The 11,214-nt window shown below is 47.4% G+C and overlaps 4 protein-coding genes across 4 annotated transcripts in view; 3 read left to right on the top strand and 1 right to left on the bottom strand.

Annotated features, from left to right (window-relative positions):
• On the bottom strand, positions 1-3,624 carry CSUI_008161 (nuclear nf-kb activator; the record flags this gene model as incomplete). The annotated part of the gene is made up of 1 exon (XM_068068298.1): positions 1-3,624. A coding segment is annotated over exon 1 (2,446 nt), but the record flags the coding sequence as incomplete, so codon positions are not given.
• CSUI_008162 (uncharacterized protein) lies at positions 646-989 on the top strand (the record flags this gene model as incomplete). Its single annotated transcript, XM_068068299.1, has 1 exon — positions 646-989. A coding segment is annotated over exon 1 (189 nt), but the record flags the coding sequence as incomplete, so codon positions are not given.
• Positions 3,625-3,766: 142 nt separating the features above from the next.
• On the top strand, positions 3,767-5,071 carry CSUI_008163 (uncharacterized protein; the record flags this gene model as incomplete). The annotated part of the gene is made up of 2 exons (XM_068068300.1): positions 3,767-4,501; positions 4,725-5,071. A coding segment is annotated over one exon (294 nt), but the record flags the coding sequence as incomplete, so codon positions are not given.
• Positions 5,072-8,791: 3,720 nt separating this feature from the next.
• Positions 8,792-11,214, top strand: part of CSUI_008164 (tryptophanyl-trna synthetase) — an 11,049-nt gene continuing 8,626 nt past the window's right edge. Inside the window, exons 1-2 of the mRNA XM_068068301.1 lie at positions 8,792-9,895; positions 10,461-10,705. The gene's annotated coding sequence lies outside the window, so the exon portion shown is untranslated. The remainder of the gene's footprint in view (positions 9,896-10,460; positions 10,706-11,214) is intronic.

The following is an 11,214-nucleotide window of genomic DNA, read 5'->3' on the forward strand; positions in this document are numbered from 1 at the left end:
GTATCTCCTCTTCTTCTTCATCTTCTTTCTTTTCTTCTTCTTCTGCTTCGCTTTCATCGTCTGAAGAAGAAGAAGAGGAAGAAGAAGAAGAACCTGTCTCTCTATCACTTGAAGTGTCCGAGTGTTTTGTGTTCCTTTTCTTCTTTCCACGAGAAGATGACGAAGAGGACTTTCTCTTCTTCTTCTTCTTGTCGTTCTTCTGCTTCTTTTTCTTTTGCAAGTTTTCATTATCTTCTTCTTTTTCTTTGGTCTTGTCGGCGTTCTCAAGATTTTGAATCTTCTTCCTCCATGCACTTTCTCTCTCTCTTTCTTCCGTTGTCATTTGTGCGTGTCTCTTCTCATCTCTTTCTCTTGCTGCATTTGTCGAGTCGTCTTCGTCTTCTTCTTCCTTCTTCTCTCTTTTCTTCTTCTTCATCTCTTCTTCTTCTCCCCCTGCTGCTATTTCTTTCTCTTTCTTCGCTCCGTTCATCTCTGTCTTCCCACCTGTATGTACACCCGCACTAGATGAAGAAGAGGACGTTTTCCAGCGAGTAGGAGAAAGCTCTTTCTCAGATCTCCAGATTCTCTCCGAATGATAGAAATCTTTCATCTTCTTTCTCTCTTCTCTTCTTCTTCCTTGCCAGTCGAGAAATCTCAGCCATTCTTCCTTCTCCGCATGCGGACCAAAAGGCAGACCTCCCGGAAAACCACCGATCTTCAAGAAAGAAGAAGAAGAAGAAGGATGATGGTGGTGGTAGTCTCCTCCTCTTTCTCTCTCTTGATGGCTATATAGGTCTCGATCTCCTTGTCGGTCTCTGTATGTGCTCCTACCATCTTCATAGGGATATCTTTCTCTCTCTCTCGTGGAGCTACTATGACCTCTGTCACTGTCTCCCCTCCCTTCGTATCTTCTTCTATCTTCTCTTTCATTCCAGTGCGGACCAGCCGACTTCTGAGGAGGAAGAGATGACGGATAGAGATAACGCTGCCCTCTATCGCAATAAGAAGAAGAAGAAAAGCCCTTTTCTTCTTCTTCCTCCTTTTCTGCGTTCTTTCTTGAGTTGTCTTCAAAATCTCTTCCTTCTTCTCTTCCTCTCCTATCATTGCTTTCCTCTCTCCCCCTTTCTTCATCCTCTCTTCTTCGTTCTTCTCCACCTATCTCTCTCTCTCTTCCAGTCTCTTCATCTTTCTCTTTCTGTCTTCTCCTATCGCGGATATCTTTATCCACGGCGCCAGAAGAAGAAGAGACAGGAGATTCTACGAAAGAAGAAGAAGAGACAGGGAGAGGCTGAGCGGTGTGAGGAGAAAGAGAGACAGGGGCATGTGAACTGAATTGTGGGAGGGCATGATTTGGAAATGACGGCACAAAGAGACTTGCATGAGGCGAGTGAGAAGGAGGAAAGAGAGAAGTTGACGCCTGATAGAGAAACTGTTGATGCTGCTGTAGTTGCTGTCTTTGGTGGTGTTTCGTTAAGAGAGATTCCTGGAAAGACCTTTCTTCTTCTTGTAATTTCTTTTCTTCTTCTTTCTTCTTCTCTCTCAAGGCTTCGTGTTCTCTTAGCTTTGCTTCGGTTATCTGCTGAGCTCGCTTCAACGCCCCGAGAGAAGTCGACATAAGTTTCTTCTCTTTTTCCTCGTCTATTTCTTCTCTTCTTCTTCTCTCTGAAGATTCCGGCTGTCCTCTCTCTCTTCTTCTTCTTCGGTCATCGTCTCGGTCGTGGCGCCTGTCGAAATCTTCTTCTTCTTGTGAATTTCTTCTTCTTCTTCTATCTCTATCTCCTGCTGAACTGTCATCTTGATCTGAAACAGAAAAGAAAGAGGAGAGAGAAGAAGATCTGGACGGCCTTTCTCTTCTTCTTCTTTCTCTTCTCTCTTGACTATCTCTCCTCTCACCTCTCGCTTGGTCTTTTCCTTCTTCTCTCTCTTCCGAAGAAAAAGAAGAGCCTCTCTCTCTTCTTCTTCTTCTCTTTCTTCTTCTACTTCTTCTCCGTTCATCTTCAGATGGATCATCCGAGGTGGCTCCATCGGCATCTCGAGATCTTTCTCTGTCATGATATAAATCTCTTTCTTCTCTCTCTCGATTTCTTTCTTTAGAAGAAAGGTAGGAAGTCTTTACCTCTCTAGTTCGTCGCTCATCTCCATTCCGTCGATATGAAGAGAAAGAAGAATCTTCGTCTCTCTCTTTCCTTCTTCTTCTCCGTCTCTCTTCTTCTTCTCCTCTGTGGAAACCTTTCTCTCCCAGGGACTTCAGTCTGTCCTTGCATCTATCTCTTTCAACTTCTTTTTCCTCTTGTTCACCCTCTTTTCTTCTTCTTTCATCTTCTTCGTATCTCTCCCTGCGTCTGTAATGAGAACGACGATCTTCATGAGGAGATCCTTCACTCCCACCACCCCGACGACGGAGAGAAGAAGAGGAGGAGGAGGAGAGCTTTCCGTTCATCTTGGAGCCTTCATGATCACGAGTCATGATGCAAACACAGGAATCGAAAGAAGGGGAGGAAAGACATACAAGAAAGAAAGAAAGATATAAATTCCTTCTTCCTTCTCTCTTGAAAGACGGAAGGTGCAGACGGAGAGAAACGAGTTCAAGTTGAAGAAAAGATGTGTCTTTACCCAAAACTGGTTTTCTTCAAAAGAAGGCAGAAACAGTTCTGGTGTACGTACACTTGAAAGACACACCTAAGAATCAATCTAGTTAACTCTAACTGAAACAAAGAAGTGCAGGAGAGAAAAAGGCGAGGAAAGAAAAGGATTGCTAAAGTCGATATGAAGAAGAGAAGAAGAGGAACATCTTGTCTATCTCTTCATACAAAGCTTTGGTATGAAGAGAACGAAAGTCTTTCAACGGAATGAGAAACGCAGAGAAAGAAGACACCTAGCCAGCCAGCCTGATATAGAGAGAAAGAAACATAGAGAAGGTCTGTTTCTTCTCTCCCTTTTGAAAAGAAAGGTTTCTGCGACAAACATGAAGGAAAGTAAGGAGAAAAGACCGCAGAGAAACGAGGGCGTGAAGATGGGTAGCTAGAGAAAAGAGAAGAGACGAAAGAGAAGCAAAGCCAATAGAGATAGTGCGCGAAGATGGACCGGTAGAAAGAGATGCAGAAAAGGAGAGAGGGAAAGAAACGCCAGAGGAGACAAACTCCTAAGTCTTCCGCTGAAATCTCCCGCCTCCTATCTTCAGAAGGAAACGAAAGAAAAAGAGAGAAACAAAAGAAAGATGAGAAGAAAGAAGGACGAGGAAAGGGGGAGAGAGGAAGGAGAAAAAGAAGCAATGAAGAAAGAAGATGGTTAGAATGAGGTGGAGAATGAATAAGAAGAATGAAATTCAAGAAGGAAGGAGAAGGAAGAATAGAGAAAACAAAGTCGGAAGAAAGGGATAAGAGTCATATAGAAGAAATTGCTTGGAAGATTCTCCCCAACAGTGTTCGTTAAAAGAGAAGAGTAGAGTGATCTGTGGTTTCTTTCTTTCTCACTAGAGAAGGATGAAGGAGAATACAGTTTTCACAAGGACAGCTAGAATGAATGAGGAGATCGTTACTGAAAGCGTGTGAAAGAGCAGAAAGGCGAAAAGGAAAAAGAGACACATGATACAAAGGTAACAAAGAAGAAAAAGGAGTGTAAGGAAGTGAAGAAGGAAGAGAAGTGTGATGGAGAGAAGGAAAGGAGAGAAAGATGCTAGGCTTTCAACTGAACAACTGCATGCAATCAAAGCAAAATTCGCTTTCGTGGTCCATCATCCCAGCTAGTCTCTCTTCGGTGTTTTATTCTTCTTATCTTTCTCTGAGGAGAACCTTCTCTCCTCTTTTTGTCTCTTTCTCACTCTCTGTCCTTAGAGCATCTTCTCCAGATCACATCAGTTCTCTTTTGAGAAGGAATGTTTCAATGAATCGGGTGGAGACGGTGAAGGGAAGAGACACAAACCGAAGACATGGTCGTTTCACACATGGGCCATCTATACATGCGATGACAAAAATGACGAGAGAAAGAACCCTCGTGTTCTTCAACTTCCCGCTGTTGCTTCTTATGAGACAAGACCAGAGAGAGAGAGTTCTCTTTGCTCTCCGCTCGGTGTTTTCTTTCTAAAGGGATTTATGTCTTTGTTCAGCCTTGCCTTGAGTGGAGAAGAGACAGGATAGCGATCCATGTCTTTCTTGATCTTGGAAGATAGATTTACTAGGAAGGAGCTATAGAGCTTGCTACTGTCTATTGCCGGGAGTATGGCTTTAGAGAAACAAGAAAAAGAATATAGAGGTGGAGAAGGAATGGAAAGCATCGTGAGCAGTCTAGTTTACGAGAGAGAAGAGACCGAGAAAGGGTGTTGTTGTAGGTCGCGACCCTGGGGGAAGGGAGTTTTGTCGGCTTCACATGTAAAGGATCACTAGTGCTTCTCCGATATACGGCCGAAGACCCAACAGGATAAGAGATCCTAGTTTACGAGAGAATCCGATCTCTCTTTCTGCTTTTCTTCACCGGACGGACTCTTGACGGTTTTTCGGGTGTATGTACACCTCGAGAGACGCAGGTAAACACCCTTGTAGGTAAAGAGAGAAATTCGAGACGGTGTAACACACCGCACGTAGCGAGTGAGTTGCTCGCTTCTTCTTGTCTCACATGAATTTCCTCTCCTTTTTTCCTGTCTTTCTCTTTGATATGAATAAACGAATCGATCTCTCGCCTTGTTCGCTTTCTCTACAGTACATACCTCTTCTTTTCCTTGAGTCTTTTTGTTCTTTTTCTGCATGCAGCTGATCTCAGTAACTCCTCTCAAGCACACTGTGGAGATTGCGAATCCTTTGAATGGGCAAGGAGTGACGAATCACACACATACAGGCAAACAGATAGACTACGGGGAACCCGGCGAGAAAAAGCGTCTGGTTTTATTTCGACATATCCTCCTTATAACTCATGTGTCTCTTCTTCGGTTTCTTTCTTCTTTCTCTTATGTTTATGATACGGCGGCATGGAGCACGAGAGGCTTGACTTTGATTTGGGGGGGAGGAGTGACCATTCTAAAGATGCCCTCCCTCTACACTTTTAAGCATACCGACAGACTACTGGTAGATGACAGCTAGAGGGGGTCTGTGGAAAGAAGTCTTCTAAAACTCAATTTTGACTTTCTTCTTGATGGAATCGCGACGGGGCTGTTCCCTACTGCTTCTGCCCTCGATGTCCAGTCTGGTCGTCGGAATGTCTTTAGAAAGCAAGGATGGAGAACGAGGAAATGATGTAACTACGTATCGCGTTAGTTAGGCTATTGAAGCTGTGTGAGAGAGATGAGACACGCACATACGTTAGACCTCTGTCCTCGGATGGGAGAGCACTCTAAAAGGAAAACTCAGCTCTTGATCCGAACGTCCCCCCTGACACGTCTTAACTCGCCGTTTACGTCTCGAATTTTGTTAAGACGCAAGTGATCGTCACAGGAGGGAGAAGCCAAACGGGCAGGAAGGTAGCTAATAGAAACTTTGCGTGTGTGATGTAATTGATGTGTAGGGACATAAGAGTTTTCCATTATGAACGCACGCCTATCAAGGCACGTATGGAAACAAGGTCTCTCATACCATCACAATAGCGCTCGATCCCTCCTCAACTTCACTCATGGGCGTGATAGTCTGGCCTAATGCATGCGAGAATAGAAGGTATCATGTACGCATGCAACCGCTGCACTTACCTTCTACTTTATGTCTCCACCGGCCATTCTCTTTTCCCCCTTGAGCCTCGTGCACTGTGATATAGATACGAAACCTATCTAGATACCTCATTCGCGTCATATCACTTCCTTCGCAGCTCTAAACAATGTTGCTGTACCACCACACAACGACGAGACTTTCGCTACGGAAGCGGTCTTTCGTTGGGGCTTGAACCACTCTATCGGCTCATCACACTGTGTGTCGATGTCTATGTACATCAAAGCTGACCAACCCACCTACAGTTCAGCTTCGCTCCCGAACCCCCACGCTGCTAGCGTCTGTACACAAGAAAACATGGATACTCCGAAATGACACAGAAAAAGAAAGAGCGTAGAATCTACAGAAAACGGGTGATGCTTTCAATTCTAAGCCCTGAACTCGCAGCCATCTAACCCAACAGCTCAACTACGACACTCTGTGCGGACGCATGAACAGCTTCTCTCCGGCTTCCCTTGCATGGGACGACGCGTTGGACGAGGATATAAGGCTTACACGACCTACTGCGACGGAGTAGGGGGAGGAGGCGGCGGCCCCCCACCCCCACCTCCTCCTCTTTGTTCTTCTTGGATCCTTTGTAACGCCGCCATCAAACGTTCAACCCCCTCCTGATATGGGGGGTCCTGACGTGGCCCGGGTATCCACCACGGGTCCCCCCAACCATCTGAGAGCCTCCAAAGCCGAAGCCCTAAGCCTAGAGCTCCTGGCAACCAGCGTCTCCCGGGAAACTGAAAGCGAGGCCCTCGTCGACCACGTCTTGCGAACCTCGTACCCGCGGCGCCTAGGTAGCTGCCCAGGCCCTCAGCCGGTCCACGAGGAGGCAGGGGCTGCTGTCCTGGGGAAGAGGGGCCAAGTCCGAGAGAAAGATGAGGAGGAGGCGGCCGCAGCGGGGGGGTCCCTGGTGGTGTGCCAAATGGCGACGCGAAAGGCGAAGATGGTGGTGTCCCCCATGGTGTGCTAGGCGGTGACCGGGGAGGTGTCCCCGGGGGTGTGCCCATGAGAGCTGGAGGACTACCGGGCGGCGGTCCTCCGGCGAGCTGTCTCCGGGAAAGCCCTGGAGCTTTACTTTGTGGAGTCGTGTAGGCATCCCTGAAAGCTAGTGGCTTCACAGCAAATCGGCGCGCATTCTCATCCTGCTGGAAATCTTCATAGTACCGGCCTGCATCTCGATCATCCCTTGAATGGCCCTCTTCAGCGACCACTTTGGCACTAGCTACATCCACAGCCTGGATAGAAGGTATCTCTACAACATCTTCCACAGCATGGTCAGGAACGTCTCGCCTCGAATCCGCACCTGAAGACGGGCCTCTGATTTTCGTTGCACAGCAGGCAATAGCGTTACTCGAACTTACTTCTGGCTCCAATTCTTTCTCATCCAGCATGGACACATCATCATCATCATCAGACTGTTCTCGTTCGATCAAGGTATGTCCAGTGAGATCTTGCACTAAAACATTCTCATCTTTCTTTCCGGCTGCTTCCCCGTCTTTCTCTGTGTGCACACCCCCCCGTGTAGCCCGATGAGGGCCACCGCAGTGGGAGAAGGTGCACGGAGGAAAGCATAGAGTCAGAAAAAGGCAAACAGCTACACCCTTTCTCGTACAAAAGTGCATTTCGGAGACACGTGTCAGGAATAGATCACCACCGTAAGTAGGTTTTCCGTGGCGTCACACACGTCCTCTCTACAGAAACTAGCAAGGCGAATCACTCGGCTAGGCTAATTCAAAGGAACTGACACGTCTACAGTTGCCGGTTCGTATGCAAGCTGAAGCATACAGCTTCTGAGCCATCGAGCTAAGCAGAACCAGTGACCCCGACCGACCGACTCTTCTTAGGTCACCCTCTGCGTCGCAATATTGTTGTCTCGTCACCGGACTTGGACAAGGTGACCAGGCCTTCTCAACACGTGCACATGCAAGGGTAGCAACGCGCGAAGACTTTGAGGATCTTGTGTACTTATGGCGCAGCAACGCGGGTTGTCTGTTGCTGGTATGATGCGCAGATCCAACAGTGTCGATAGACCACTCCGAACTACTCTTTGGCTGTGAAACGGGCCCCTGAGGTAACCGGTGGGCCGTGGGCAGTCGTTCACGCTGGACGCCGTGGAGCTGATAAAGCCAAACCTTTTGTTTTGATCGAGACCAATATAGGGGGAAAGCACGGACCCATTATAGTCAGAAGTTACAGCGAGTTTGTGGGAAGGCGCGATCGACAGGGAAGACGGGGCTGAGCGACCTCACGTCGGCCTACCTGTCTTTCATGAGTGCTCCTCCTTGCGCGCTTACTCTGTGGCGGTGCGGGAGTGGTACTGAAGACGCTTCCCATGACAACCCCGGAGAGGCTTCTCTTCCGCAGATGCTTGCGGACGGCTCTGCAAGTCACATCGCGACTGTAGCTGCAGATGCTATCTTCCGCAGAGGGTATGCGTGAGAGAGTGGTAATGTCCGCCCACTGTAGACTGACACGTCATCTGCTAAGACGGTACCAATACACTTGACGAGATTAGCGAGGTATCCTACGCGTGTTGATGCGAATGCACGTGAACTGTGCTTGCCATGAGCCAGCAGCAGTTCACGTGCATTCACACCACAGGTGTGCTGTTCGAGCCGTTCTTTGGGAAAATGCAGCCTCCTTCTACCCTGCATTCCAAGCAAGCTATCTACCATCTAACGTGTCTGCTCAAACGTGATACGACAGACCAGGTCTTTCCGGCTGAAATTTTCGGCACGTGTTTACAACTTCACTTATGCATGAAGTGGGGTTCCCCGCTTGCAAAGAAGACATCTTTTCTCATGACTTGTCACAGCAAATTGGTGTCCTAGTAGTAGACACCTAGCCATTCAAGGTGATCCGATCCCCTCCTGTCTCGCGTAACACCTTTTCCCATCCAGCTATGCATGTGTCTAGACATTTCCGGTCTACTCCACCCACTCCACCCTCATATAGACAACACCAGGTCGCCTGAATGGATAGCTCTCCGGGTGTACGAGCGAGCAAGTAGGATCGGAGAACTCAACGTCCCGCTTCCTGTGACGAAACTTTGCATGCATACAGGCGAACCACCTAAAGAAAGACTACAACACCCCCTGTTACTTCTTCATGTGACAAAAACATGACTTTCATGGACATAAGAAGCCAAACAATCCCATGCTCGAGCACGGGAGAGCGTGGATGGGTGTCCTTCAAGAGGCTCTATCCGCCACCAGTTGTCGATTCTCTGTCTCTCTTGGTTTGTCGTCATCCACACCACTCATGAAGACAGGGTTGCTGAGCGGGGGGGGAGAAACATCCTGTGGGAGTGGTCGGTCGGATCTGTCGCTGAATTTGAGTGTCCGTAGGGGACGTAAGCCGGCCGGCCGGTCTGTAGGAACACAGAAAGACGACGAGTAGCAGGGACTGGAGGAGAGAGCTAGACCGACGACGACTGACCCTGGAAGCATAGGGGTAGTATTGTTACCTATTCCAGCTATCTATTTCTTTTTTGTTCTTTTCAAATCTCCGAGAACTTGTTGAGCTATCATAGATGATATCCAGGCAGGCCTTGCTTGAAAAAAAAGCTGCTGTGATTCGATTTCTCTCTTCCTTGTTTAGAGAGAGAGACAGTCCTTTCGTCCTATTTCTTACTTACAAGCAGACGTCGTCAAGCCTGCCCGATCGATCATCGAAGATCGATCGATGTGCTACGAGGAGGAGCTGTGTGTGTCCGGCGTCTCTTTGTATTGAGAAATAGAGCAAGAGAGAGGGAAGATCTAACCATCCTACCCCCCTCCAATCTCGTTCCTCTGACATAAGAGCTTCTTCTCCTACTACCTATCTTATCTCTCTTCTCTTCTTTACGAAGACGTACAGTCTCTTCTTAGAGAGTCTAAATCGTCTTTCCTCTTCCTTTCTCAGTGGAAGCTCAACACACTTCTCTCGTTTCATATCTTCTCATGTTCTTTTCTTTTCTTTTCTCCAAGAAACCTCCTCTTGAAATCGCTCGGATCCCTCCTGTCTTACATGGTATCTCTTCCTTTTCTCTTCGCCGCATAAGCCACTACAATTCTTTCTTTTCTTCTTTTTCATCTCCTCCTCGTACACTCAAGCCGAAAAAGATGTCGTCGGCCGGAGTGGGTCCGAACGCGCAGCGAACTCCCTTCCATGACGCTGCCCTTTGCATTGTGAAAGGAGCCGCATGCATTGCGCTAGGGCTTCGAACTGGAAGAACCACCCAAAGCGTCAAATTCTCGGTATGTTGTCCTTCCTCATCATCTATCCATAGAGACTTCTTCTTGCATTCATCTACAGAGATCTTTCGTGGCGAGGAAGGAAAGAGATCAAGAGAAATTTAGATAGATAGATGGATAGGAATAGCCTCTCCCCCTTCCGTTTTCTCAACGGTCAGACACACACACACATCAGGCGTCTCTACAGGAGGAGGAAGGAGAGTGAGGGACCTGTCCAAGAATCGAAATCCCCTGTCTGACTCGAACTCCTCTCTTCTATCCGCGGTCTACAGTACTTCATTCACAGCAGCCAACTCAAATGCTTCTTACGAGGAGAGCAATGCGCTGGAGGTCTCGGGGCCGCTGTCCGATCTTCTTCTGCCATGGACGAGAGTGTTCTTTTCTCTATCGTACAAGTCTCATCCCCCCTGGTTTATATGTATATATATGTGTGTATAAGCTGACTATTGTGGAGGTCTATTTCTAGGTCATCTCGTTTTCGTTCTTTGCTCTTTTTCTTAGGCCTACGCATCTTCTCTATCTCCTTTCATTGTTTCTTTCTTTCTTCCTTCTTTTCTTCTCTTTGTAGAAGGAGTATAAGTGTGTGTTGACGGTGGGCCCTGTCCAAGAAGCTCCCACACGATCTGAGGAGGAATTGATCCAAACGCTTACAGGACAGAAGATCGAAGAAAATGTCCCTTTTCGTGTCGTTAAGATACCAAGAGAGACAGCGGATCGACTCTATAAAGATTCGTATCTTGACGAATTTGGTATTCCTTCGAGTGTGAAAGAGTAAGCACAACTAACTAAGCAGACATGTGAGAGCTCCTCTTCTTAAGGGTTGCAGGCTGCTTCTTCTTCATTCTCTCACAAGGCCTTATCAGTAGGAAGGATCTAGGTGTTTTCTTTTCGCTCTCGGTTTCATAATAAGAGGACAGAGGATCTCTAGATAGGTCGACACTTTCCTTGATTGAACAAGAGGGAAGTAACCTAATTCTCTGCATTTATGTAGGCATTGGGTTCCTCGGTGGGTTTGGAGAGGGTCCCACATTCAGACTGTCTATACGTGTATATGTAGATGTATGATTCTCCTTATAGATGTCTCTAGAGTACATGGAGTGCGATAATTTGTAGTTGTAGAGTGTCTCAGCATGTAGGGAAGGAAAGAAGAGGAAGGTTGGTATGCCTAGGGTTTGAAGGAGTAAAAGCTCCACATCTGCTGAATAGTGCCTTGAGAGGTTAGAGAGCCTATCTTCTTTTCACTACTCCTACTACTGGATTGTCGAGTAAAGCACTAAGAGTGACCCGTCCCTTTTATCGCCCGAAAGAAGGGGGGGGGGGGG

Source organism: Cystoisospora suis, assembly GCF_002600585.1.
Source record: "Cystoisospora suis strain Wien I chromosome Unknown contig_4500, whole genome shotgun sequence".
NCBI classification, from domain to species: Eukaryota; Apicomplexa; class Conoidasida; order Eucoccidiorida; family Sarcocystidae; genus Cystoisospora; species Cystoisospora suis.